This window comes from Nymphaea colorata, chromosome 6 (assembly GCF_008831285.2).
Source record: "Nymphaea colorata isolate Beijing-Zhang1983 chromosome 6, ASM883128v2, whole genome shotgun sequence".
Classification (NCBI taxonomy): domain Eukaryota; kingdom Viridiplantae; phylum Streptophyta; class Magnoliopsida; order Nymphaeales; family Nymphaeaceae; genus Nymphaea; species Nymphaea colorata.
In genome coordinates, this window is record NC_045143.1 from 9,039,815 (window position 1) to 9,067,517 (window position 27,703).

The window sequence follows — 27,703 nt, forward strand, 5'->3', positions numbered from 1 at the left end:
AATGTGTTTCTGATTTGGTTTATGTAAAAAGTGGGACTGGATTCGGATGTAAAAATAAAAGTCAGGTTAGGATCACATTCGGATGGGAGATAGTCTTTTTCATTCATATTCAAATCCAAATTGGAATATGAACATGTAAACATCTGATAAATTAGATATGAGACAAGATCTATCTTATTGGAATCGTAACGTCAAGAGTTCAATAGTAAAAGAGTTTTCTTAAATCGAGATTGTTTACTTGAACAGATGAAGCAAAATTCTTCCTAAAGCTGAATACTAGGAAGGCTACAGTGCAAGAGCTAACATAAAATTAATCTTTTTTCAAATTCCAGAAGAAATTATAAGTTACAGAAATTGTTGAAGCATTTAAAATCCCAACTACATTATCTGACACAACGTACATTTGCTCTGAAATTCTTACTGTATTTATGTAGGCATATTGAAAAAATTGACACAATTTACAATTTTAATTGACCTTTTCTAAATGGAAGGGTATACCTAAGAATTTCGAAGAAAGACTTCCAAAAAAGCTCCACAGCAGTCTCATTTCAATGCGGTTCCAACTTCTGCCATGGAATGCTTAGGTTTGAATGTTTGTTTCGTTTAATAGCTTCAATTACAAAAAAAAAAAGTAAAATGGAAGAAATTCAAACTTAAATGCATTTTTTTTTATTGCACTACCAAATAGTTGAACGCTTCAGTATAAAACTTTTGCTTATAATACAAAAAAACTTGCATAAATACATGAAATACTTGTCATCAATTTAAGGGTGGCTAACCTGCGTCGTACCCACATATCATTTTAATCTCTCACCGAAATAATGAGAGGGCTTACTAGTGATATGATTACTATGTTCCGTATGTTCGAACTCCGAGGGCTTTGCTGATCATATGGGCCTAACTTTTTCTTTGTTATTTAAAAGTAATTTAAGACGCGTAAATCTTCGCTTGGTACTTGGACTTCCGAGTCTGATTCTAAATAGATCGATCTAGCAAAAAATTTGGATCATTGTTAGAAATGAAGAATCAATAGTTTTCAGTCTAAAACCTTATCTCACATTTTAAAGACAAAATAATAGATAATAGACAGACCCGCAAGAAATCAGCTCACATTGAATCGAACGCACTAAATATTTCTGGAACAAAATTTTCACTTAAAATGCAAGACATTTGTATTCTTATGTTCGAAAAATGGGCTGACTTAGGTTCATTCTATTTAGTCTGTCTTCCCAACATTATATTATGCACATCGCATCAGTTGTCTAACGAAGAAAGCAATGGAGACGCATTTTCAATCGAGAGCGAGGAAGGGGATGATGGAGGGGCTTCTCCGCCGGATCGTCGTGTTCTCCGCAATTTTTTCGATATCTTTCCTGAGCGTCCATGGGGACAGCGTCACTCCTTCCGAAGCAAGGCGACTCAGAGACGAGGTCTCTCTCTCTCTCTCTCTCTCTCTCTCGCTCGCTCGCTCTCTCTGCTGGCGCGAGTGTATCTTGCACGAGGGATCGACCTTTTCTTTGTTGGGGGCTATAGAGTGCTGTATTCTTTATAATTTGGTTTTGTTGGTAGTTCAAAGTTGTTATTTTGGTAGTGGCGGTGCTGCTCTCAGTTGCTTCTTTGGCGTTTGATCCGTGTTACCAAATTGCGGTTTGAACCACTGATTTCAAATATATGCCATATAACCTTTTGGTCTTGCGTTCATTAGAGAAACCACAGTTCTGCTAATCTGTATGTGAATTTTTTTACAATTTATGTTTGCGTCCGGGTACTTGTCTTTCTGTGAACAGCTGGTTGCTGAAGCGTTTGTTCGTTTTTCTGAAAGGTTAGAGATATGTTTTATCATGCCTTTGATGGATACATGCAACACGCTTTTCCCCTTGACGAATTGAGACCGTTAAGCTGCGGAGGAGAGGACTCTCTTGGTGGTTATGCTTTAACCCTTGTAAGATTTCGTGCAATTAGTTTCTAATGAAAAGTGGCTATTTTCTGATAATAACTCTAGCTCGTCGTTGGTGATATGGAGCAGGTTGATTCCTTGGACACGTTAGTGCTACTTGGTGATCGTGAACGGTTTTCCTTTGCAGTAGAGTGGCTGGGCAAGAATCTGCGTTTTGACATTGTTAGTATCAGTTCTAGGAATCAAGCTTAATAGTTTGTAACTGTGTATTATAGTACCTGGTAGCAGCTCATTTTATGGCAATTTGCTTTCTTAGCGGATGTTCTTCTATGAGTCTATCTATATCCAACAGATGCTGACTTGTCATTGACATATTGAAGTTTCACAATTTGTTTGCTATTGCCACATTATGCTTCTGAAAACCATATTTACGATTGTGAAATATGGGCTTTTAAAATGTATAACACACCCTAGTAAACTTGAGCAATGTACATTAGGCCAATGCTCAGCGGCAGTTGGGGTCGATTATTTATATCACTGTTGTTTTTTGCTGCTGCAGACTTAATGCTCATCCACTTATTTTTTTTAGTTCCTTTCCTACTGGCTTACTGATAGCATGTTTTGCAGGACAAGACAGTTTCTGTTTTCGAGACCACCATCCGTGTTCTTGGTGGTTTGCTTTCAGCCCATCATTTTGCGAGTGATGATGCCACAGTATGCACGTTTGTACTTTTCTTTTCTGCTATTTCTTTTGCTTGAGTTGAATATTCATGTTTTTAGTACAATTGAATTTCATACTTTTTACACAACTGTCAGACCTAGGGGTGCACTAAGGAAGTGCTGGTGATGACTGACGAGTGTTTATGACTTTTATCTGTATTTTTACCTTTTTATCAAGCATGCTGATAGAACCCCTGCTTATATTCCTTCCTTCTTGCTTTTATTTGTATCCTTGGATCTGATTTGTAAAAGCCTTTCCACAGGGGATGAAGATTCCTTCTTACAATGACGAGCTACTACATTTATCTGAAGATTTGGCTACAAGATTGCTTCCTGCATTTGAAACTCCCACAGGTTTTTTTCTGGCCTCTTTTTATGCAATTGTTTTATGGAGCATGTCGTCAAAAAGCATTGCTTTGTTATGGAAGTACCCAAGTAGCATAAATAACAGTTACATGTTCAAAGATTAAATATTGACAATCAAAATAATTTCTGTTTACGATTTATGTTTCCTTAACAATATAATGTATTTCACCCTTATTTGAAGTGATACATTAGGTGCTTGCTTACTGTCAATCCTTCACCTAACTATTATTCTTTTGACTCGATGAAAGAATGGAGAATTCTTTTTATTTCCTTGTAGAAAGAAGATTCAATAGAGGAGTAACTGCTCCTGAGTCCTGGGCATTGTTTTTTCTTCATTTATCCTGCTTTCTACTCCTGCTTCCCACTTATGCAGTTATTGGATATAGAATCTAAAAGCATTGAAGCATTACATGGTACATTTACCATGTGGCAATTAGAAACCTGGACAAGTAACCTGCTTAGACACTTGGTTGGGATGTCGACATTGTGAAGTCTGGTCACTCAAGTCATGTTTGGTACCAAAATATTGAGTCCAATCACAAAATTGGGTTTGACTTAGTTTAGTCATGGAGTTGGGTTTTGCGTTTCGAATGAATGGATACTTGTTCCAATTACAAAATTGGGTTGGACTTAGTTCAGATATGGAGTTGGGTTTTGTGTTTCGAGATGAATCCAAATGGATACTTGTTGGCAGCTAAAATATATGTTAGGACTCAAACTCAAAATAGGTGAAAAAATATTCACAACAATCTCGATTCTCAACTCCTAATAATTTATCCACTAATTGTCATGTCTCATAGTCAATTTGCAGTGCGTCTTGGTTTGGATTTTGTATTTTTTGAAGGGTCAGATTTCAATCCGAGTCTGAAATGAAAATTAAACTGATTGCTTGGGCTTGGTAATGCCTATGTCCAACTTGAGTCCAAATCTTTTACATTCCTAACACTGGTCAACAACGAGACAGCCTAGGCCAAATACATGCACTAGACATTTCTCAGCTCAAATGGAGGAAGAAGCTGATAATCATGTTCATATCAGAAGGATGTGTGTTGCTACAGAGCGACTTCGACTACTGAAAATAAGTGGTTCTTTAAATGCCAAATAAAGATTGGGAAAACTATCTGAGCATTCTTGCCACACTAATAGTTTCTGTTGTCTCTCCATGTAAGAATTATTTTTCCTAAGACGTAATTCTCTTCTTTGGCAAGTATACAAGATATGCTAAACAATTTCCTGTCTAGTTACTGAGTTGTGCAAGTTTTAATTGACTAGAGCTATAGCTGCCTTTCCAAAAGGGTTAATGGCTTACCATCTGATAATCTTTTATACGAATTTTGCAGGAATTCCATATGGATCAGTCAATCTGCTCCATGGGGTTGATAAATATGAAAGCAAGGTAAGACTTTCTTTGTTGATGTTTTTTTTTTTTTTTTTTGCTTTTTATGCCAGAAAAAACCTATGCATGGTTTGCTCACAGGTCTTGTGTATTTAGTTGACTGCTCCAGTATAATCTCCATTTAGCTAATATTTGGCGTAAAATAGAAATTTAATTTTCTGATTTATATTTACATTTCTATTTTTTGCTTTCCAAAAGTTCTAAAATCTAATTTGTTTAATAACCTTGAAAAGTATAGTGTTTAAAAGAACCTGAAGAACCAGAAAATTATCTCAGTTTCAACCAGAAAAATATCTAAGTTTCAAGCTTTCTTTTGTTTGGATATGTTTGAAATTCCAGAATTTCTTTTTGTGTGTAGCTCGTTTCCACTGACAGTGTATCAACAAAATCTTCTCATTTTCAAAAAACTTTCTCTTGGAGCATTTTTATCATGTTTCTTTGTATTCAAGGTAGCCTAGCAAAATAGCAAATACAAATCTTAAATCCCACAAATCCTGGTCAACTTGGGCATCTGGAGAAGTTATTAAAAAATTCAAAAGCAGTTAAATTAGTTGGGAAAGTGAGTTCTCAAGAATTTTCAAGAGAAGAGTAGTGAAGAGGGCCCCTTATTTGATAGGGCTCAAAGAAGATAGGGAGAGTTAGTGTACAAAAGTTGCTAGCTTGGCCACTTAAGTTCATGTGGTTGCCAAGGGCTTGTGCAATCTCTGACAGAATATGAGATCTTAGCCAACTTTGGTGTTCTGAGCAAAGTTGTGAATCTCAAGGGTCATATGTGCGAAAATAAAGGGTGCACTAGTTCCATCCTTTGTTGTCAACCTAGCAATTAGTCGCCTGACAGTCTGACTAGCCAACCTAACAATGACTAGTCGACTGTTCCACAATTATCTAGTCGGCTGGGTTATGGTTCATAACCAGTTGATTAATTAGGTCGAGTTTTTTTTTGGGTCTTAGGCTTATTTGTCTGTTTTTTTTCTTTTTGTGTTTGCTGTTTACCACAGCCACAAATATAGTTTGCAGGTTTTTGTCCTGGTGGCTTTTCTCGAGTATTTTGGGTAGATTGTTTTTGTTAGGAAATCTGTGGATTTTCCCCAAGAAAAAAGAAAAAATTCTAAATAAATGAAAGTTAAATAAATAGAAAACTGAAAGGAAGACATAAACTAAGTAACAACATGTGTAAGAACATGTTAGTTAAACAAGTAATATGCGACTTGAATAATAATTAATAAACAAGTGAATAACTAGCAAATAAAATGGAATGAATAACAATTAACTACTAACAACTAGATAATCATATGCACCACAAGTTATTCATAGAAAGCTCTTTGCATTTCATGCATACATGCATGTAATATATATGTGTGCGTTGGGAAACCAGCTGCATCATCTCATTAATGAGTCTAGAACCTCTACTAATGCCCTTCGTATATTATTAGAATTAATTTGTTGTGAATTACTCATAAATCTGCCTTAAGTTGCATCATCAAGGTCTCATAAGCAAGGGAACAATCACTGGCATCAGTATCACAAAAATAAATAGATAATTTGAGTGAATAATTTGAATGGGAGGATGTCATGATATACTGAAAAAGCAAGGGGTTCATAGTTCATACATCTAACTGTGATGTTGAGAAAATGTTAGGAAAATCTCGTGAGCAGCCCTGGTTTTGAGGCTTTTTAGAGTATCTTATTGTTTCCATTTTTTTGATAGTTTTACGATGTTTTCATTTTTTTCTCTTAAAATTTTCCATTTTCCAGATAACATCAACTGCTGGTGGTGGCACGTTAACTTTAGAGTTTGGCATTCTTAGTCGTTTGACAGGCAACCCTGGTAATCAATATATTTTTATGTTTTTTTTTGTAGATTTAGGCATTTAGCTATGGTTTAACTAGTATAATTTGTCTCTTTCTTTGTTGAGGAAATAGATCTCTAGCCATTTCAGTTGGATTATTTTGAGCTATTCATTAACATGAATGAATTTGTTTTTGTTTCACATGTTGCTGGATATCTTTAGCATGTGGTCTACACTGTACTATTCTTAAAATTTGAAAGCAATTCTGTTGATGAATTTGTCTAGTCAACTTTTTCGAGGATCATATATCCTGGTAAAAAGAGACACAATTTCTCATTTAAGCTCTTCAGATTTGGATGATATTTGCTTGGAATGGTGGCTGCAGTTTTTGAGAAAGTGACGAAAAATGCTGTCCGTGGGATATGGGCTCGACGCTCTGAACTTAACCTAGTTGGTGCTCACATCAATGTTTTCACTGGAGAATGGACACAAAAGGTAGTTGTGTTACTGGCCTTGCTCCAAATAGTCAAACAGTTTTTTTCTATGCTTGGAAGCTAGAGAGTAGCAGTATCGACTGATTGTGGATGTGTATGCCATTTCACATTTTTAAGTTGGTTTCTATATGGAACGGAAAAAGAGAAATTTTCAGGACATAAATACAGTCTTCGAAAGGTATCTTATCTGGGTTTTCCTTTTGTGAAGCATGTCTTATGAGCGGGCACTGTAAATTTTCTTCTTGCTGTTAATTTGTGCTCTTTTTCTTTGAGGCTCTTATGTTCATATATGTAGAACAATAACTTATTGCAATTTTGTGGTAATTTTTCTACTGGGCACTAGTAGTTTATAAATTTCTGCAGTTACTCTCTACCTACTTATAGGATCATGATATTCATTGATCATATATCTGGTTATACGTGACCAAGACATCAACTATGTCACTTTTGCTGCAGTTACTGATAGATGCTGTATTGTGATCTGTGATTTACTCTCCATACATTATTTGTCAAAGAAGTTCTTGAAGTAAAATGACTTAAACTTTTGATTTTTCAATGCAGTTGAACTGTATCTGTATGAGGAAGTTAATTGATGGAAATATGTTGAGCATACTATTTGTGTGCATACATACAAACAGAGTCATGATGATGTGATTAAATGAGATCTGTTCCCAAATTGTTTCGTAAAAGTAAAATTGCAACAACTATGGTGGTTTGCATACTTAGGATGCATGTAGAGAATGTTTTAGAATATTTGCAAATATAAGCTTCTTTCACTTTTGCAGGATGCGGGGATAGGTACAAGCATTGATTCTTTTTATGAGTATCTACTGAAGGTAGATTATCATTTGTTTTACTTTTTCTGCAGATACCTTGTTGGCATATATGATTGAGCACATGTCAATTGGAATATATCTCTTAAGGAAAAAAATGTATACTACAGCTTGTTTATCCATTCCATTAATTATAAGCTTATAAGCTTAGATAAAAAGTGTAATAAGATGATTTATTTGCGTTTTCTTTTGATTAATATCTAAAATGCGGTAAGGACTTCCACCAGTAACTTTTATTAAATAAATAAAATAGGTTGAATGTGCGTATATGTTCTCAGAAAGGGCATTCTAGGCTGCTGTCTGTCTGAGTGTTAAGGTACTTATTTAAGTGCACAACGTCTAAAGTAATTTTAAGTTTGTTAATATTGTAGCTGGTAAATCTTTAAAAGTCTGCATTTAGATTCCTAGTGAATGTGGACAAATGTGTTGTAGGATTCGTTTTAAAGCCTATTTGATCTTTCCTGATTAATTTTCTTTGTGGGAGATGCCTCTTTAAAGACATTCCTCCTTGTGTTTGAAGCTTATGATCCTCCTGTAGGCGTATCTGCTATTTGGCGATGAGGAATATCTTTTCATATTCCAGGAAGCATATAAGGCTGCCATGCAGTACCTTCACAGCGATCCTTGGTAAGGCATTTGCTATTGTGCTTTTGTGTTGGCTAATGTTGAGTGTTTCGCTCAAGTGATTGACACAAGGCTGATCTTTTTGGTTCAGATTTGGAATTGGATCTGTTCATCCATTTCTTTTATTTTTTCCGTTTAAATTATTCAATTTGGACCTTTTATTTTTCTGCCTTGGATCCCAGATCCAAATTATCAGAAAACCCTATTTAAGAGTATGAGTGCTCTTTGAGAGAAATTAATTGTTGATTGATTAATTTTAAACCCTAATTCTATTTTGTCAACTTCCCTTTGTTCCTGTTTTCCATTAGTTTAATTTGCTTTCGATTCTTCTTTAGCTCACATTACCACAGACATTAGAATGAGGAACTCTAATCACAGCATCAGTGATGTAGCATTATCTTTGTGCAGGTACGTGGAAGTAAACATGGACTCTGCTGCTGTAGTTTGGCCTTTATTTAATAGCCTGCAGGCATTCTGGCCTGGACTTCAGGTACTGTAATTGCTGAAGGGAACCAAGTTTATGCCTTGGTTTTTCACATATTAACTATTTTTCATGATATGAAGGTCCTAGCTGGGGATATTGAGCCTGCTGTTCGCACACACAAGGCATTCTTTAGTGTCTGGAAGAAGTATGGTTTCACACCAGAGGGCTTTAATCTTGCTACATTTAATGTTCAGGTAATCCATGTCAGCTCCAAATAATTCATGTGATTGTTCATCTTTCTTTGTAGTAATCAAAAAGAGTTCATCTCAGTTTAGAATCATCCTCATTAGTGTATTACCAGCATGGTCAAAGGAGTTATCCACTGCGTCCAGAGTTAATGGAAAGCACATATTGGCTATTCAAAGCTACAAGAGATCCAATGTGAGTGCTGTATGCATATGTTGCTATGGTGCATTTTTTCATTGGTTACATATTTCAGATTGTGCTGCTTTACGTTGTATAACTGCAACATTGTCTTAAATGTTAACTTTATATTTGGTTTTGCACATGCAGGTAAACACCCGACTGGTTAAATGGTTAGACTAGGAGGCTAGGCCCCTAAAGGCAAAGTCAGGGCCTAGACTCAAGAGTGTCTTAAAGACAAATATTTATCGGTCTGATTAGATAAAATTACCAAGTTCAAAGTTCAAATCATTATATGATTCCTCGTGTTTTATAAACTTGAAAAATCTAAAAAAGACACATGGAAAGATGTCCAAGATTTAAAAGTGGCTTAATTGTTTTACCATACATCCATCCCAGAGCCATTGCACAGTAAGCGCTTGCTGAAAGTTTCACATGTGGATGCCTTTAGGCAATGAAACTTTCCTGGTCAGAGGCAACTAACTAGTTTTTTAATGTTGTCAATTTTCCATCTGAACCTATGATTTCTATACCCCTTTATCATCCAATGACTGTGAACTTGGTGATCTGAATCCAAAAATTTGAATGGCTTTGATCACTTTCAAATGAACTTTGAATCTTTGATATTGCCAAACTTTAAATTTGATAAAGCAAAGTTGAGCCTGTAAGGCCTGCACCTTCTTGTTTCCTTTATTTGCCCGAAAGTTTCCGATTCTGCAAAAGATGTGTCTACTACCTTTTGCATGTGTTTTTTGCTTGAGCATATGCTGTTTCTGCTCCCTCACTACCCATTTGCTGGTAGTGACAGGAGGGTTTGATTTTGCTTGAAGCCTCAGTTATTTCTTACGTTAGAATTTGCATTCTTTCAGCTATCTTGATACAGGGCGTGACATGGTCGCCAGTTTGCAATATGGTGCCAAATGCCCTTGTGGGTATTGTCACATTATGGATGTTGAATCTCACGAGCAAGAAGACCATATGGAAAGCTTCTTCCTTGCAGAAACTGTACGTAGTTTCATATTATAATCATTGTCACAAATATCGTTCTCGGGTTTTTAACGGTAAGATTTTTCTTGGGGTTTTAACAGTAAAGTTGTATTTTTCAGGAAAATTTCAGGAAAAACTCAGATTTTTTTTAAAATTAGGTATAAATGAAATAAATGAGAAACTAATGGGAAAACATAAATAAAACTGTATAACAGTGATAAAAGGAATGTTTGTTGTAATGATAATAAAAATGATGAAAATAATTTAGGTTAAGGTTATTTTTGAATCCATGATAGTATGAATGCTAAAAGATAGAAAAATGAAAAAATTGGGAAAGAATCGGGAAAAAATGCGATAATAACACGATGAATATTTTTTCCAATTTTTTCAAAATATCATGATTTTTCACTTTTTTTTGTTTTTTCTTATTTTTGGCGTTGATATCGCTATATTTTAGAAAAATATCGCGATATCTGTGACACTGATTATAATATGCATTTGTTTCCAGAATCACAAAGTTTTATGTTGATGTCAGTTTATGTAGTTGAATAAAAAAAAAAAGATTTTCTATCAGCTTAAACATGTCAAATATCAAATTACAGGTCAAGTATCTCTGGCTTCTTTTTGATTTGGCAGTGGGTGCTGAAAATATTGTTGAAAATGGGCCATATCAGTAAGTATATTGCCATGTTGCTCTAGTGCTTATGTATGAATTTGTACCAGTTGGATTATCATTTTTGTTGAACAACAATTTCTTGAAATAACCCAGTAAAATCAACAAGTATCTGCAGTAAATTGCAATCCATGTATGTATAAAAAATGCAACTCTCTGAAATATAGTGTGATTGCTCCAACTTGATCTCCATCAACCTGTCTTGGTGATTGGACTTAAAAGCTTCAAGTGGAATGAGGCCAAGGGTTCAATACCCAAGGGTAAGTCCTGGCATAAACTGGCAGCGTCTATTCCAATCAGTTTTGGATGTTGGAACAAATAATGTGCTTTGGAAAAAAATAATGTGCATTATGCCATTTGGATAGTTTTGTATTGCTTCACAGACTTTCAGTTGTCAATATTCTGTGCCGTCATGGATGGTGCATTAAATATATTGGAATGGTATTTCCTTGCTATTGCTAAAAAGATGTTATATCTCAGCTTTTTGCAAACTGAAGCACCTCGACGTGTCTGGTCTACTCCTAGTTAGCTTGGAGTCGTTGGTTAGTTGACTCACCCTTGCATGAGCTATGTTCGTGGTACAGGGTTCAGTTCCTATGCCAGGCAAGGACTGACTTTGTTCCACCTGGAATTTGACTGTGCTGAAAACTATGGTGTTTGATATGAATTTATAATGAATAGACAACAGTGGTTGAAATATGCCTTGCATTATTCTATTTCTAAACTTGATAATTTCCAAATTCCAACTGAAATTGATTTTGAGACGTGCGGACTGTTCTCTACGAGATTTAGCTGCTTAATTGTGCTCTTGTTCCAGGTATGTGTTCAGCACTGAAGGGCATTTGCTGCCTCTATCTCCTGAAATATCATTAGTCCAGGAGCATTGTACATATTTTGGGGCATATTGCAGGGGCAAAGATGGAGATAGATCATTCAGTGATCATTTGGACATGAATGACACAATGTACAACACCCGGCACACTTCGTCAAAATATCCTCCATATCCTGGGTTAGAGGAACCCATTGTCTCAGGTTTAATGAAGGTTGTTCTCTTTATCCTTCATCAATGCACAGAGATTGTAGTATATTATTCTGGATCCCAAATGGCTTTGACGATGTTCCTGAGTTAGTGACTTATTCCAAGTCTGCTGAGCTTGTGCTCAGGTTGGCCTAGGTTGACTGTTAAGTAATCATCCAAACTTGTTGGCTCATCTAAGCTGGATATCCCATCCAAAAAATTAGTGCTTAGAGATTAGGAATTTAGGATAAGGTTATTAAATGTTTTGTCTGTGAAGTAGGAGATGGTAGTTTCAACTTCCATCTCCTAACTCCATTGTATGAGAAAAGTTTCCATAAACTCTTTTCAGGTTGGCCAAGCAGCTACAGCCAAGCATTGGTCAAGCTGGAGTTCTGGTGCTAGGCTTTGTTAAGTGCTTGATCCATCTCTTCCGATTCTGGTTTGGTCAGTGCATATCGTAGGTTAGTCTCATGGACTTCTAAAGGCTTAATCATTGGCTGAACTTTGAACTTCGTCCTTGATTTGCTGTCTGCAACCATGAGCACAGATGCAGCTGCCACCGGCATAGAAAACAATGGTGCACACTTGGTCATGCCAAATCTTGTAAAGCTCATGGAAGTGGACGATAAATCCGTGGAGCTTCCAGCTTTAGTTGGATAGTCCTGTCTGTCCAGTCTTGATATTTTCATCTTTTGAAAATCATGTACACCATATGCATGACATTTTTTCTCTCTTGTTTATTGTTGAAAACTTGAAATTATCTCCAGGGAATTTGCCCAGGTCTAACCCATAATCGGAAGTATGGCCTATCTTATGTGGCCGATCCAGAGCCATCATTGAAGAAAGTTCGGGAACATCAGTCAACATTTCAGTCAAGGATTGACTTTATTAAGAGCCATTCTGTTGTTGTTATATCTGATATAGATGTCGGAGGCCTGGTTTCTGCTGATGACAAGGATAATACCAAAATCTCGTTAACTATAGACAGCAGTTTAGTTGATTCCCGTGGCAAGAATGAATATATGGAGAATGAACTAAACAGTGTACTAAGTAATCAATCTCAGAGGTCAACTTCACATGGTGCGTCATAGTATCACAGTTGATCTCATTCACTTGGTTTTTAGCTTGCAGAACTTGTGAGCATTCATTGCTGAAAATTACCTACCTGCCGCGTTTACTGCTTTGTGCAGGAAGAGCATGTACATTAGATATGGCTAAAAGCCTATTCTTTTCTTTGTACTGTAAGTTGAAAATTTTTTATTGTTCATTGTAGTAATATTTCTTGCATTCATGATTCTTCAATTACTTTACGAACACCTTAGTTTCAGTGGTACGAGGGAAGGGACTGTAATCAATATGGGTTGCTTCGGGCATGGAACACTATGTTCGATGAAATTTGAGAACTATCTAATAATGTAATATATGAAGTTTTGTGGTGAACTTCCGGGTTTGTTCTTTCCACGGAGTCTTGATGCTTTTCAGGAACCTTTTATGGCTGGATCCCTTAAATCATTCTTTTCATTCGTAAGGAAAATATTTGTGCAGTTTTGGTGCATGTAGTTTGTGTTTGTAGATATAATCATACTGGAAGTAAGTTCTAATCTAACTTTATTTTAACCCAAATATTTAAACACAATTTTGGTCTGCACCCTTTTTGGTTAGGATACGTTTGATATTCTGGCAAAGGAATTGGTTGTCATATTGCATTGGGTTTTCTTTTTCAATTCTGAGCCGGACTTAATATGATAAATGTGCTTATCATATTGTACTTTCCGCAACAACCCCGCTGGAGAGACTCAATATGATAGATGTGCTTATCATATTGTATTTTCTGTATCAACTCTGCTGGAAGTCACGCCTCCTTTCATGTATTGGCAACGATGGTTATATAGCAAAATAGGAAAAGATAGGGCAAAGAGCCTAGGCTACTGATGACATACTTGGAAGAGGTGTGGAGAGTGGGATGGCTATATAGCAAAATATGAAAAGATAGGGGAAAGACACTAGCTTCCTGCTGATTACCTACTTGGAATTGAAGGGAGGCAATGTGGAGAGTATGACTTGCATGCTGGAGGAAGAAGCCTTTTGGCCTCCTTTCATTTACTGTCAAAGTTGGCATTATGGCAAACATAACAAAAAAACAGAGGAAGTTCCTAGGATTCTGCTACCTACATACTTGAAAGAGAATGAAGGGAGGATGGATTCTTATAGGTGACCTCTAAGTCATCTCAGCCATCCCTGCTGATTACAAATGAGCATGAATTGCAGTTCTGGTATGATGGAAAAGAGAGCTAAAACACAATATAAGAGCCTCGTCTTCGGTTGGTAGGGTAGGCCCTTCAGCGAGGAGCTGATCATCAAAAGTAACAGATTTGCAGGACCGTATCAAAAGTAACAGATCTCTTGGAGTGAGTGAACAGTTGAAGGAGCTAAATTGAAGCTCCATGTTCTCACAGCAAGACAAGAGAAGAAAATGTTCAACGCTTCATGTTACTTATTGCACATGATTATGAAGCACCTATCGACTAGGTGCGTCATAGACCATATAGGTGAACCATTTGGCTTTAGGACGAACAACTTCAAACCAAGCTTAATTCGTCCAAAATGCTTCAGCAAATTTCATATTAGTACAAAAAAAGATGAGGATATAGCATCAGTTATATGCTCATTACACTAGAATGGCTAAAGCTAGATTCTCAAAGTAGGCTTCTTAACACCCACACGCAGTAGGAAATCTTTGAATTGGGGAACCAAGATAATATCAGAATCCATATCTCGCTAAAACTCTTAAACTATTGGCGTAACAGATACAACTCATCATATGATAAGTAATGCCAGAAGCGAGGGCCTAACCAATTATTGCACCAGAATTTGATGCTTCCTTCACTAATGGATTGTAAGATGTGGTCCATAATCTCCTCCCAACCCCATTTAATTCCCTTGAAGATCCAAGAAAGTTTTTTTTTAAGGACTGGAGGAGCTATAAGATATGAGTTTGGAGATACTTTTTATTTAAGAACTTAGAACATGGCAGATCACTTTGGCAGGCTTTAATAGCAAGGCCATCAACTTTCTCTGCTTAGATTGTGAATGTTCTCGAAGTTGGCCCTCGCTTTTCCTCCTACATATACATGTCCTAAGAAATTAGATGGCAATTATCATTATGATCTTCCCTTTCCCAATAAGAACTTAGCCGTAGACATCCTCAGCGTGTTAGAAACAAAGCTAAAAAGCTAATAATGCAGAAAATTTTTAACTGAGAAGATATTGTTGGAATTAAAAACTTTTACATGTTCGACATCACATGAGACCGTTTTAGACTGTAGTCAGCAAGAAGCAAGGCTTGTATCCAAAAAAAGAAAAAAAGAAAAGAAAAAAAAGAAAAAGAGAAGAGGCTCTTGTTTAAGATTATATGTAAACCGAGGACCAGTAAGTAGAAATTTTCTTAAAAGAGTTCCATGCCCCTGTTCAAAACGTCATTTGACTTGGTAATGCTCAGGACCACGCGAATTCTTCCCCTCCTTTTTGCGCAAACGTTCCAACGGGCACATAATTTTGTCACTTGATCTTCACGAACTTGAAGGCGGCTTTACCAGTTTTAACGGCCTGCCAACTTTTTCTCTGTTGCAGACTTGCAGCTTAGCTATCTGGTAAACAAGTTCATGCATGCGTACGGCCATGGAAGCGTCAACCAGCCATGGCCATGGCAGCAACTGGGACCCAACAACCTCACTGGACCTCAACCATCCAACTCTTGTTATGCTGGAGAAGTGCAAAACAAGGAGGCAGTTCAAAGAGATACTGGCGCACATGGTGAGGCTTCACCTCACTGAACAGACCTTCCCCATGAGCAGGCTCCTCTACTTCTCTGCGATCTCCCATCGCGAGAACCTTGATCTGTCACTCGCCCTCTTCCACCACTTTGAATTCCAACCGAATCTCTTCATGTTCAACACTATGATTGCTGCACTTGCATCAATTCACAAGCGTAGGTGTATCTGCCTTTATAAAAGGATGCTGAAATCGGCTGTTTCGCCGGATAAGCACACTCTGAATCACCTTCTTAGGGCTTGTAGGTGTCTAACAGACGTTCAACAGGTTCACCAGCAAGCTGTAATTAGTGGGCTGTCATCGTACAGTTATTTGCAGAACTCACTTGTTAAGATTTATATGGAAAATGGAGCATTGGCGCTTGGGAGGAAAGTGTTCGATAAAATGTCTCAGAGAGATGCTGTTTCGTGGAACTCCTTGATTTGGGGTTATGTCAAGGCTGGATGTGGCCGTGAAGGTCTGAAGCTCTTCCAGGACATGTGCTCCGAAGGCGTTGTGCCTGACAAATTTACCATGGTGGGTGCTCTTGGTGCCTGTGCAAAGATCGGGATGTTTCACAGCGGTCGTTCAATTCATACAAGAATTATCAAAATGGGAGGTGTTTCTGGGAATTGTATTCTTGGAAACGCGCTTCTTGATATGTACGTGAAGTGCAAGGAATTGGATTATGCAAGAAAGGTCTTCGATGTACTTGCAGTTGGAAGGGATGCTGTTTCATGGAATATACTACTTTCAGGTTATGCCAAATTCGGAAAATTGCAAATGGCCAAGAGGTTGTTTGATGAGATACCCATTAGAGATTCTGTCACCTGGAACTCAATTATCGATGGCTATGCGCAGAAAGGGGACATGGTTGCTGTTGTGAATCTATTTGAGGAAATGCAATCTCACAAGGTGAAACCAGATGGGAGAACAATAATGAGTTTAGCGTCTGTAATTGGGATGACAGGTAATTTGGACAAGGCAAAGTGGGTTCATGGTTTGGTTGCGGAAGCTAGAATAAAATTGGACGCATTCTTGGGATCGGCACTTGTTGACATGTACTCTAAATGTGGGAGCGTCGAGAAGGCTCTTTCCGTGTTTGAGGAGGTGCAAGAAAGAGATGTATCAGTTTGGTCAGCCATGATTTCAGGGTTAGCTTTGCATGGTCATGGAACGAAAGCTCTTGAATTATTTAGAATGATGCAGGCTAAAGAAATTCAGCCTAACCATGTGACTTTTACAGGTGTACTTTCAGCTTGCAGTCATTGTGGAATGGTGGAGGAAGGTTTGACTATTTTTCACAGTATGAAACAAATATACGGAATTGAACCATGTGCTGAACACTATGGTTGCGTGATTGATTTATTAGGACGAGCAGGGAAACTAATGGAAGCAAAAGACTTGATTGAAAGGATGTCCATGAAACCAACCAGGTCCATTTGGGGGGCCATGCTCAATGCATGTAGAGTTCACCAAAATGTGGAAATAGCTGAGATTGCATCCAGAGAGCTACTCAAAATTGAGCCTGAGGAAGATGGTGGGTATATTATTTTGTCAAATATTTATGCTTCTCTAGGAAGGTGGAGAGATGCAGACGATGTTAGGCGGACGATGGAAAACAGAGGAGTAAGAAAGGTAGCTGGCCAGAGTGCTGTTGTTGTCAATGGAGTTTTTCATCAGTTTGTTTCGGCAGACAAAGCTCATCCCAGGTGGTCCGAGATATACTCTCTCATTCACAACATGAACAATGAAATGAAAGTACTAAACAACTTTACATGATTTGCAAAGTAAACAACTACAAAGATTCTAGAAAATAAAGCACTGTTCATAAAAAATAATTCTTTCATCGTCACGTTTGAAGGGTCTTATCAGATATTTGGATATAGAGAACTGAGGAAGCCATTTATTACTCACCTGGAGACTTAGCCAGTGGACACCGCTATAAAGCTATATGAGGGAGGAGGTGGAAGTTGCCTTTGTTTATTTTCTTGAATTCTGCCTCTCATTTGCTCTCGAAGCCATTATTTCAGGCAATGCATAAACTGCAGATAGCTGTGAATGCTGAAACGAGCTAATCATCTAAGCTGCTACGTAAGTAATCCACTGGTCTCAGCTTTAGCCCTAATGAGTAGTTTACTTGGGACGTCCATTACTTCAACGTTTCCTCTGTGTAAACTACGTAAGAGTTAGTTATCCTTTTAGAAGAAATTGAATAACAGCAGGATTGACAAAGTATTGCGCCTGTGGAAAGATCAAGCTGGAGAATGGACTTTCTAAGTACCAATATGTACATACACCTTCAGTGGACTGCACCAAGATGTTCAGCAGAAAAGAACTCCTATATGACTTTACAGAGTTGAGTGCATGGTAGCCACCGCATGTTTATGAACAAAATCCAACTGTAGAGCCAATTCTGAAGGCACATTTTTGTTCTGTTCACCTCTGTAGTCTGTACATGTGACCCCCATTGTATTCCCCAACACCCCTTCGTTAAGAGTGTGCCCCTCATATCTTGGCCATACAATGAAAATTTTCAGAAAATTGAGGACAACCAAAAACACATTAATTTTTTTTCCGATTAAAAATAATTTGACAGAAATAATCTTGTGAATTTTTTTAATTAACCATGGAAAAAGTTTATTGTATTTTCACGAATGTCCAAAAGTTCGGTGTATGTGTGCTTTATTTAACGCCAATCCTTAAATGTGCTTCTGAATATTTCCCAGAAAGCAAATGTGTATTTCCTGTCCAGAAATGTGTATTTGCTGTCCAGAAACAACAAGCTTATTCAGTGCAGTCGGTGTTGATCTGATTCAAAACTCAAATGTCTAGATCACTCATCATTGACAAGGTCTCAGATTGCAGCAGATGTCTCTTAGCCGCTGGAGAGAGTTTTCATGTGTTAGAAGCAGAAACTCTGCTGCTACTCCTGAATACCAATATAAGCTTCAATCTGTCTTTTTCCCATTAAAATCTCTCCCACTTCTAACTTCGTCCAACAAAGCTGGCTATCTTTAGCGACTCCCATCCCCAGGAGTTCATCCTCATCAGAACTGTGTCTCAACCTGATGGGGGAGACAGCATTGTAGCCAAGTTTCTAAACCAGCAAAGTTTAGTTGAGATGCATGAACTGAATGTAGCACAAGGTCGAGCTTGAGATCAACAGAGTTGTGTTCTCAGTCAAGGACTCATGATGGGTGTTACTCTATCGCATTGCATGTTCAGGGCCTTCTGTAAGCTCATAATTTCCATAGAAAATCTGGCATAACTCTCAAGACATAGCTCAATTTGAGGTCTTCACATTGAGGCAACATCTCCAAGTCCATAAAAGATGCAAATTAAGATGAATCAATGGTATAAAAATCAGAGCACAAGGGCGATTGAATTCTGCTTGAGTGCTTTATGTGATATACAATGAGCAACAATGCATTATACATATGTATAACAAACAAAAAAATTACATACAGCAATGCAAAGATATCAATGGAAACATGGATAACAATCAAAGGATGTAAGTTTGGAAACATGGTGCCGAATCTAATTTTCCATCGACAGTACATTTGAGATATAAAATCAGCTGAAAGGCTGCTTCCATGTGAGGTTGCTGCAGATTGCACATGAATTGGCTAAGAGAGTACACCAAGTTTTCCAAGGAGGCACAACCATGGTCATTGGTAAGCTTGTGAAGTGTCTCCATTGGAACATGAAATGGGAACACCAAGATATTCAACTTGGTCAATCCTATCAAGTATGCATTTGCATTGAGATAAATAGCGATGAACTATTTGAGTGCTCCAAGATCTTTGAATTGCAGTAGACTATCAATATTAGCTTTGAGGAACTATATATCACTGGCAACAAATATGATATAAAAAATAAAATTAAGATCAAAGTGCAAGGATCACCTATTTTCTATGAAAATAAGGAATAAGCAACCTTTCAATTGTATGAAGTCCAATTTGCATCAGAAAGATGATGGCATGGAAAACTAGCATATTATCATGGTATTAGGAGAAACAGTAGAGAAACCATCCTTGTGTTGGTATGGAATTTCTACTTCAATTGAGTCTGATGAAGGAATGGGAAACAATTGTCATTGACATCACGAAAAAATTGGAAAGGGAATTCATTTTCATAAAACATTACATCGTAGCTTGTAAATAAGACATTATTATCAAGAACATAAAATCCATGTCTAATGAAATATGTTTATTGTCGGCATAATAAAACTCCCCAAACACTTCTAAATGATTATATTTTGGAATTTTATTGCATAACATTTTGTATGGTATTTGTCTATTATGTAATTGAGAGCGGAGCCGATTTGTGAGATATTTGGTGGCCAATATGCATCTTACCCAAAATTTCATGGGTAATCTCACTTGAAATCTCGTTGCACAACAAAATTAAGAAAAATTTCTATGTTTGCATTCAATTATATATCCATGAGAAAGTTGCAACATGAATCAAATGAGCAGAAAGCATGTATATAGTGAGCATATATAACAAGGGCACCTAAACAATCTCAAATGACTATACTTTGGAATTTTTATTGTATAAAATTTCATATGAAGTTTTTCCATTATGTGATTGAGATTGGAGCCGATTTATAAGATACACAGTAGTCAATACGTGTTCTCCCCAAAATTTTATAGGTATCGCTTGAAAATCTCAAGGCACTAGCAAAATTAAGCAAATCTCTGCGTGTGCGTTCAACTACACCACTTTGTTAGAGAGTTAAATGCTGCTGATTTGTTCTCTTTTGAGCCATCTATGAAATCATTTCAATGAAAAAATTAATTATTCCATTATTCTGATCAAATTTAACATTTAAAACTTGAGTTTAAAATTGTGTTAGAGCTGAACTAGAATTAAAATGTCAAACAATATTAACGCTTCAAATTTGTAATGCATAAGATAAACCCAAGTTCTGTGACTAAAATAAATAATGCATGGTTAATTTAGGAAATTTAAATATAATTCAAGTCAATAATTATAACTGACTGGCGAAGAAATTTGCCTCAGATCGTCGCGCAAGGATAGATACGACAAGGTGACAATTCTCACGGAACTGGAGAAGTGTATATTTCCACAAAATCTACTTGTAAAAGGAAGACAACGCGCACTCTTTCCTCAGTTACTTACATGGTTCATGGACATAACTAGCAGAAATATTTTAAACTAATCAAAGGGCTAAACTTAGAATTTCACCAGTTTCATGAATCAATGTTAATGAAAAAGGTTACCATCCATTTCAGAAATATAAAATGATTGTGATGTCTACATGATGATCTCCAAAGGAGTTGGCACAACGGGATCAAACAATGGCTGGTAGGCGACTAGTTTTCATTTCAAATCCCCGATGTACCAACTGTAAACGAAAGACTACTGATGTGCAAGTTGAAGTGCAATTGGGATAGCATCTCGAGGCACCAAAACAAGCCCTGTAGTCTGGGTAATAAAAGGTTGGGTGAGGACTTCGGCCTTCTTCAAACAGTAAGTCAAACCCCACTCACCCATATTGATACAATGAGTTCCTTTGAACATGAATTCAAATTAAATTGGTATATCTCTATAAGATTTTCTAAGAGAGAAAGGCTGAACTGAAAGTTCAGGGGACAAGTGGACCCCAATTGAAACTGGGTTTGAAATTGAAACCCTAATCAAGCCAATTCAAGCCGAGACCAGTCGCATTCTAGAGTCGAACCGCTCAGCCTGATTTGTGTCTTGATCTCTATCCGGCTATCCAGGGTTGGTCTACCGGAGATTGACTAGTTTCGCTCGGAGACTCCCTCAATTTCCTAACCCGAAACGGTGCGGATTGCCAGGAGGCCGACGGGTACCCGACTCGATGTTGACCCACGATAATAGTATGATAGAGCCAGCCTGAGTTCATGGGCTGCCTGGCCTAACAAGGATCAGACAATAAGCTGGCTTGTCTCAACTCCAGCCTCTCCTTCCATGCAGTGTTTCAAACTCTTCTTAGAGGAGCACACCATCACTGACCACAGGATCATGCTGACTAGCAACTACGTAATCAGTAGCTAGTTAGGCCGCCGGTGTTGTCAGCCTGGGTTTTCACATTCTGCCGGCCCATATGGTCGGCCTGCTTTTCTATTCTTGCACAAAAGTTTAATTCATGAATCCTTATAAAAGTATGCAAAATTTTAAAATTTATGATGGATGTTTCAAATCAGACATACCCTTATTTGCAGGCTTTTGTGGATATTTACATATTCGGATTCACTACAAACAAAGAAAGATAATATTCGAATCTGAAGTCTAATTTTACTATAGAAATTTGATTTTTACATTCATATTCGAATCCAGATTTTGAACCGAATCTGTCCTGTTTTCCAAATGCAAGAGCACTGGACACAAGACATTTATTTAAAAGCACATCCGGTCTGAATCTGAATATGAATCTGATCGGATGTTTATGTATATTTGAGTCTAAATCATCTGATTTCTTAATTGAATATTAATTTTTTTTATAATGATTCGGTCAGATATTCGATTTAAATAGGATATATTGACAGCCCAAGCTGTTGGAGCTTATATCGGATGGACCAAGGTTGGCAACATTTGGTTAGTGTAGATTTTATGACTGAGACACAAACATGGTGCTTGGAAAACCCTAAAAAAAGCCCCGAAGAAAAGGTTTCTAAAAGAATACGTTTTTTGTGATGGGAAAATTGAAAAAAAAAAATCTCTTAGAATCAATTTTAAGGATGAATCTTGGCTCAAAATTGGCCAATTTTGTGAACTCAAATCCATACAAGTTGTCCTCACATGAGTTGAATATGTTGTCGACTGGAGTAGGGAGCGGTTTTCTCATGGAAAATTTTTCCACGCAAGTGCTGAGTAGGTATGAACTTTTCCCACTTTCATGGCCTGAAAAGTTGGATTTTAGCTTAGATTGGCGACTTTCTCCAAACGGGCTTATGGACGACGTGGCGCCTTTTGGTCCACTGCCTGGACGTGTGGCTTATGATCGCAGTCTTTCCTCATGTACAATAAGTGAGGATGGAGATGGATCAGTAACTTTCCATTATTCACCCAAAGCTAAAGGTTATCTAAGCACCGCCGCTTGGATTTGAAGTCCGAACCTCCTCAAAATTCATGATTTTGACATTATATCATGGATTTGAGATCCACTTTAGGGGTGGATGCTGGAATCTGTCGTTTGATAAAACTACGGATTTCAGTTATCATGGATTTCAAATCTCTCGAATCTGAGATCTCTAGGAATCAAACGCAACCTTAATTCCTTTCTGTCAGACCACAGATTTACGGTTTTTGTATTCAAATGTGAATCTGAAATCTGCTGTTTGTTTTCAAATTAGTGAATATGAGATTCAAAGCAGATTTTTTTTCAATGCAGGAAAATAAAATAAAGATTTTAAGTGTAGATCTTAGCTTTGATTATTAGTATAAAAAGGGGCAGATGCAGGTGTGCGCATCGTGTGGGCATTTTGACACCCAAGGACAATTTGTCTCAGTTACATATTGATGTTCCTTAAAATTTATTAACAGTGCTCTTTTACTATAAATTTCTGGCTTTCACCCCCGTCAATAAATCTTTAATATAAGCATGTTATGTTCAAATCATAAATAATCAAATGCCACCTTAGGTTAGGCAAATCAATAGTATGATATAAAGTTGATGTATATCTTTAATTTTTTTAAAATATTTACATTTGTTAAATTCATAAAAAAAAAAAAAAAAGATTATACAGGAGAATACTTATAGGGGACGTATATTAGAAGGTCTCCAGTAAGGGGATATTTTTCTTTTACCTTAGAAGTTTAACTTGCACGTCATAACTCCAGCACACAGATAGATCATAACAGTAAATGAAGGGGGAAGCCGGAAGTCCTGATTTCTTCTTCTTTACGCTCTGTTGATCAAGCTTTTCACCGATTGAAGCTACCTGCTTTTATTTAAAATTCTTCGTCAACTTTAATCTCACCAGTTTGATGAAATTTTAGATCAATATCACGAATGGAGAGGCAATAACACAATCAGCAAGAAGATGATCCTTGGCTACCAGTAACAGAGGGGATCCCCATGGCACAGAAGCAGAGGAGCAAACTTTGAAACAATAATACAGTAAAATGGTGATGGGATTTGCAGAACCGATGGGAAGTATCAGGTAAACGAGCTTTTACACTTGCCAATAAACTGATAACAAGAAAAAATTGGATTCTGAGCTCAAGATGAGAGTTCAAAATTCAACAACCGAGAGACTGAAAGTTTGACATATTTCAAAAGTTTTTTCAAACACAAAGAAGAATTATGAGGAGAAAATTGTTAGTCTCTATACAATTGAGTTACAAGAAACATCTTCATATGTTCTTTCCTTCCACAGTTAGATCATTCACATCGCAGTATGAACAAGGAGCTCAAATGCCCCTGTTCATGTCTCCTGCTGTCAAGACTTTACAGACTAAAATTACAACAATTAAACCCATCTTCAGTCCCCATCCTTGCATCTTGGTTCTCGTCGGCTCCGATCCGCAGAAGCGGGCTACTAAGTTCCATCTCCAAGTCCATAAATCTCCTTTGATGATGCCGCTGAATGTCACAGATTGCTTAAGATCAAACAACCAACTTCTTCTTCTCGTTCAGACGTTGGAGCCACCTGCGTTCAAGCCCCTGGCCTCTGATCCTTTCATGATCCTCAACCTCTTGCATGAAGAGATGAACATCCTGAACAATAAAAGACCAAAATCACATCAGTTCATGAAAGAGGAAGCTAACACAGAGATAGATCCACAGAGAGAGACAGAGAGAGAGAGAGAGAGAGAGAGAGAGAGGACTTACTCCCAAGGGACATCTCCAACCAACATCCAGTCACCATCTTTATCCTCATAAGTGGGCACATAATCTGAGGCATCCTTGCTTGCAAGGTCACCTGATAATTTCGAGCAAGAACCCCAGATCAGTAACCATTTCAAAATTTGCAAGCAACAAAGAAACTTTATCTAATCACTAAGGATAATACACAAAATTTAGTATGACAGTAGATTTGGGACATACCCTTGGTGAAGCAGCTGAACATTTTATTCAGGGCCTTGAGAAGATCTTGATAGTCACTGTATGTTTTGAGATCAATCTTCCTCAAGTAGGGAGCCCCGTCCATGCTCACTTTGACATACATCCCTGATGCCTCCTCCTCCTTCTTTGAGATGCTCGAAGTGTGCAGGTTGTTCTTCCTAAAAGATCTAATTGGCGGCCAACCTACCACCTGTGCCCTGTAAATTCATCGTTTCCACGGCCACGATCAGTCTTCGATCCATACGAACTAGGAAAAAATTGGGAAATTGAAGTAGAAAAAAGAGGAACGAGTTTAAACGAATATCAAACAGAATATGACCAAGTGCGCGAACTTGGCCATATTTGTGCAATATTGCTCAATCTCGTCGGAATTCTTCCTCTTTCCGGCATGGCAAGCATGTAAGATGAGCAGATGACTTACTTGGCAGCCGGCGCGGTTTCCCCGTCAGCGGAGGCAGCAGCGTCGGCAGCAGATCTCTTATTACCCTTCAGCTGCCCCACCGGAGCCGTCTTCTCGGTGGACTCGCATCCGGGCAACCCCAGCCTGAGCTCCGTGGCTTCCAGGTTGAGATCACAGTCATACTTCGCCGGATTTTCCATTTCTCGCTCGCACTCCTGCGCACCTTCACGCCCACCCCTTGTATTATCACAGACGAATCTCCCGCGACCACGAACAGCCCAACCAGCGTCAAAGAAGCGACAGACTATATCTCCGGTCCAGGTTCCGGCCAAATAGAGACGAAGAAAGGCTGCCCTACAACAGATTCCGGCAAGCAGATCCTTTTTCCGGTGATGCGAGAGACCTGAGACGATGTCGGGCTCCTCCTCTAGTGCCAGAGGACGAAGGCCACGACGAAGTTTTATAAGAAGAGAAGGAACCAGGAAGACGCAGGGGCAGAGCGAGGGGACTGTGGGTCCCAGCGGCATTAAAGCGGCTGACAGGCACCCAGAGAACAGGTGGGGCCCACCACCAGCTGGGCTTCCCGCGGAGGGTGTCGGCCCTGACGTGGACTTCGTCGGGGACGCATCTCCACAAGCTTTACTGTGGGCCGATCGGGGCCGTACGCATTTCTGACCGGCGGTAACGTGGACGGCTGAGATTCGCTGGGTGGGGGGAGGCGGTCAGGTCGTCCCAGTCGAGGCCGACAGCCCGCGTGGGGGTGTTGGCTCTGGTGGGCCCCGCGTAATGCATGTGGGGCTTAGAGAGAGGGTTGGCTTGTCCTGCGTGTGCCACACGCGGATGTGAGCGTGTCATTTCGCAATTTTGACATCGTCGCAACTTGGGGAACCTCACCTTTTAATACCATTTATTATTGATGTTGCATCTCCGACCAACCTAATTAAGCTTAATTAAACACTCATATACAATATATATATATTATTTATTTATGTGTGTGTATGTTGGTGTGCATGCACCTATGTGTGCATGTATATATATATATATGTGGGTATATCTAAGATGGGAGCTAAAAAAAAAAAGATTGTCGGTTAAAGATAGTCACTAAACCACCAATGCCGACAGTATATGATGCACCAATAGTAACGATTTAGGATGCTTTGCGTGACAAAAACTTTTTAATATTCATACATATATGTATGTGTAGGAATTAATTTTATATATATATATATGTTTTAAAACACGAATATTATTCATATTTCATACGAGTTGGTGATTCCTTTTGTCATTCTTTTTATTTTAATGAATGAAGCATCTTACGTTAAAATAGACAGGAAGAACTAGTGATAATATTTTTATAGTGAGAATCTGGTTATTGTGGAGATATATAATCCCAAGAAATTTGTCCAACTGACTATTGCTTTTATCTCTTTCATCTCTTCTCTTACTGATCCATATTGGATAAATAATGAAGAGAAAACAATGGAAAACTAAACACTAATGATTGTCAAAAATATGATAGTTAAACTGTCGATATATATATATATATATATATATATATATATATATATATATATATATATATATATATATATATCTTTTTTCACAACCTGAAAAAACTCACTGCGACCAATATTGCATTTTGGGAATTTGATTTCTTACGTATTAATTTGCTCTATGAAGTGCACATAAACACTCATAATACATTGTATTATTAATTTTTGATGAACAAAGCAAATAAGTAGCCTCGACAAATTTATGTTTTTTATTTGTCAATAAAAAATCACTATAAATTTTTTTGCGCAATCTTCAGCCGATAAGAGTCAAAACTATATTTTAAATATAAAACCAATTTTTACCTTAAAAAAGAATTAATATTAAGGTGTCGTACAAACACAAAGTTTCATGCACTTGCTCGCCATCTTAACGCGCGCACAGAAAAGCAGACCCACTGGAACGTTGTGCATTGGAATGCTTCATTCTATGTGAAGATATTTCGATATTTTAAAAACAAAAAGTACCATGAAACGACCGGTCCTTTGTCTCTAATAAGAAGCCATGGAAGACGAGAACACAAAATAAAATACTGTGGAGAACCAGATTTGATTTGAAGATAAATATTAGAAAAGTTGAGAGTTTCGCAACTCAGGGTTTTTTTTATTTTTTTTATTTTTACTCCCTTTTTGGAGATAAGAAGTGTACGTAAGTGCATTCAATACACGCCTTTTTGGTTGGGTTGGACTGTAGCACCGTTTGACCACACAGTCGGAGGACCACCGGATAACTTTACATCACTCAGGTCACTCTCATGGATATATATATATATAGAAAGAGAGAGAGAACCATTTTTTAAATTTTTAGGTAAATTCTAGATTCTAGATAGAAAGAGAGAGAGAACCACATATATATATATATATATATATATATATATATATATATATATATATATATATAAAGAGAGAGAGAACCATTTTTTAAATTTTACGTAAATTTTAGATATTTTTCACAATTTTTTTTTATTTTTTTGAATAGCCATTAATTCAGAATGTAAAATATGTGAACGTGAGTGAGTAGATAAGAGACAAATATATATGGTGCAGCCAAAATACGTGTGGATTATAAGTCTGGTTGAAATTTGGACGGTCTATAGCCGAAAAAAAGACTTAAAGTTCATATTATATGCGACCGAATTTGCGTTCTTGTTGTCACATGTATATACAGTTTATTAACAAAGAGGGATTAATGGAATATCATCATGTTTCATACATTATTAATGTTTTTTATTTT

The 27,703-nt window shown here is 37.5% G+C and overlaps 3 protein-coding genes across 5 annotated transcripts; 2 read left to right on the forward strand and 1 right to left on the reverse strand.

Annotated features, from left to right (window-relative positions):
• The first annotated feature begins 1,223 nt into the window (after window positions 1-1,223).
• On the forward strand, window positions 1,224-13,085 carry LOC116256073 (alpha-mannosidase I MNS4). Of its 3 annotated transcripts, none has more exons than XM_031632229.2 (17): window positions 1,224-1,430; window positions 1,823-1,942; window positions 2,027-2,119; window positions 2,525-2,611; window positions 2,881-2,971; window positions 4,324-4,379; window positions 6,135-6,207; window positions 6,555-6,664; window positions 7,449-7,499; window positions 8,035-8,123; window positions 8,529-8,610; window positions 8,685-8,798; window positions 8,906-8,985; window positions 9,837-9,972; window positions 10,557-10,627; window positions 11,445-11,670; window positions 12,413-13,085. In XM_031632229.2, exons 1-17 carry the CDS (start codon window positions 1,278-1,280, stop codon window positions 12,734-12,736), a joined length of 1,956 nt encoding a protein of 651 aa, XP_031488089.1. In that variant the 5' UTR covers window positions 1,224-1,277; the 3' UTR covers window positions 12,737-13,085. The 3 variants fall into 3 exon arrangements, with proteins under 3 accessions (XP_031488089.1, XP_031488091.1, XP_031488090.1); XM_031632231.2 differs by having other exon boundaries at window positions 1,823-1,922; window positions 2,003-2,119; XM_031632230.2 differs by having other exon boundaries at window positions 1,828-1,942.
• Window positions 13,086-15,182: 2,097 nt separating this feature from the next.
• On the forward strand, window positions 15,183-18,103 carry LOC116256298 (pentatricopeptide repeat-containing protein At3g04750, mitochondrial). The gene has a single exon (XM_031632627.2). It carries the CDS (start codon window positions 15,312-15,314, stop codon window positions 17,235-17,237), a length of 1,926 nt encoding a protein of 641 aa, XP_031488487.1. The 5' UTR covers window positions 15,183-15,311; the 3' UTR covers window positions 17,238-18,103.
• A 5,589-nt stretch (window positions 18,104-23,692) lies between these two features.
• Window positions 23,693-25,399, reverse strand: LOC116256853 (auxin-induced protein 22D). The gene is made up of 4 exons (XM_031633371.2): window positions 24,941-25,399; window positions 24,502-24,716; window positions 24,286-24,376; window positions 23,693-24,171 (listed from the first exon to the last, which is right to left on the reverse strand). Exons 1-4 carry the CDS (start codon window positions 25,117-25,119, stop codon window positions 24,087-24,089), a joined length of 570 nt encoding a protein of 189 aa, XP_031489231.1. The 5' UTR covers window positions 25,120-25,399; the 3' UTR covers window positions 23,693-24,086.
• Between the last annotated feature and the right edge of the window lie 2,304 nt (window positions 25,400-27,703).

What these genes read in the sequence shown, in the direction of transcription:
- LOC116256073 (XM_031632229.2), top strand. Translation starts at nt 1,278, where the DNA reads ATGGAGACGCATTTTCAATCGAGAGCGAGGAAGGGGATGATGGAGGGG. An exon ending in TTGATAAATATGAAAGCAAG is followed by an intron (nt 4,380 to 6,134) that starts GTAAGACTTTCT and finishes TCCATTTTCCAG; the next exon opens with ATAACATCAACTGCTGGTGG. An exon ending in TTGCTACATTTAATGTTCAG is followed by an intron (nt 8,799 to 8,905) that starts GTAATCCATGTC and finishes GTGTATTACCAG; the next exon opens with CATGGTCAAAGGAGTTATCC.
- LOC116256298 (XM_031632627.2), top strand. Translation starts at nt 15,312, where the DNA reads ATGCGTACGGCCATGGAAGCGTCAACCAGCCATGGCCATGGCAGCAAC.
- LOC116256853 (XM_031633371.2), bottom strand. Translation starts at nt 25,119, where the DNA reads ATGGAAAATCCGGCGAAGTATGACTGTGATCTCAACCTGGAAGCCACG. An exon ending in GAAACCGCGCCGGCTGCCAA is followed by an intron (nt 24,717 to 24,940) that starts GTAAGTCATCTG and finishes ATGAATTTACAG; the next exon opens with GGCACAGGTGGTAGGTTGGC. An exon ending in GTTGGAGATGTCCCTTGGGA is followed by an intron (nt 24,172 to 24,285) that starts GTAAGTCCTCTC and finishes TTTATTGTTCAG; the next exon opens with GATGTTCATCTCTTCATGCA.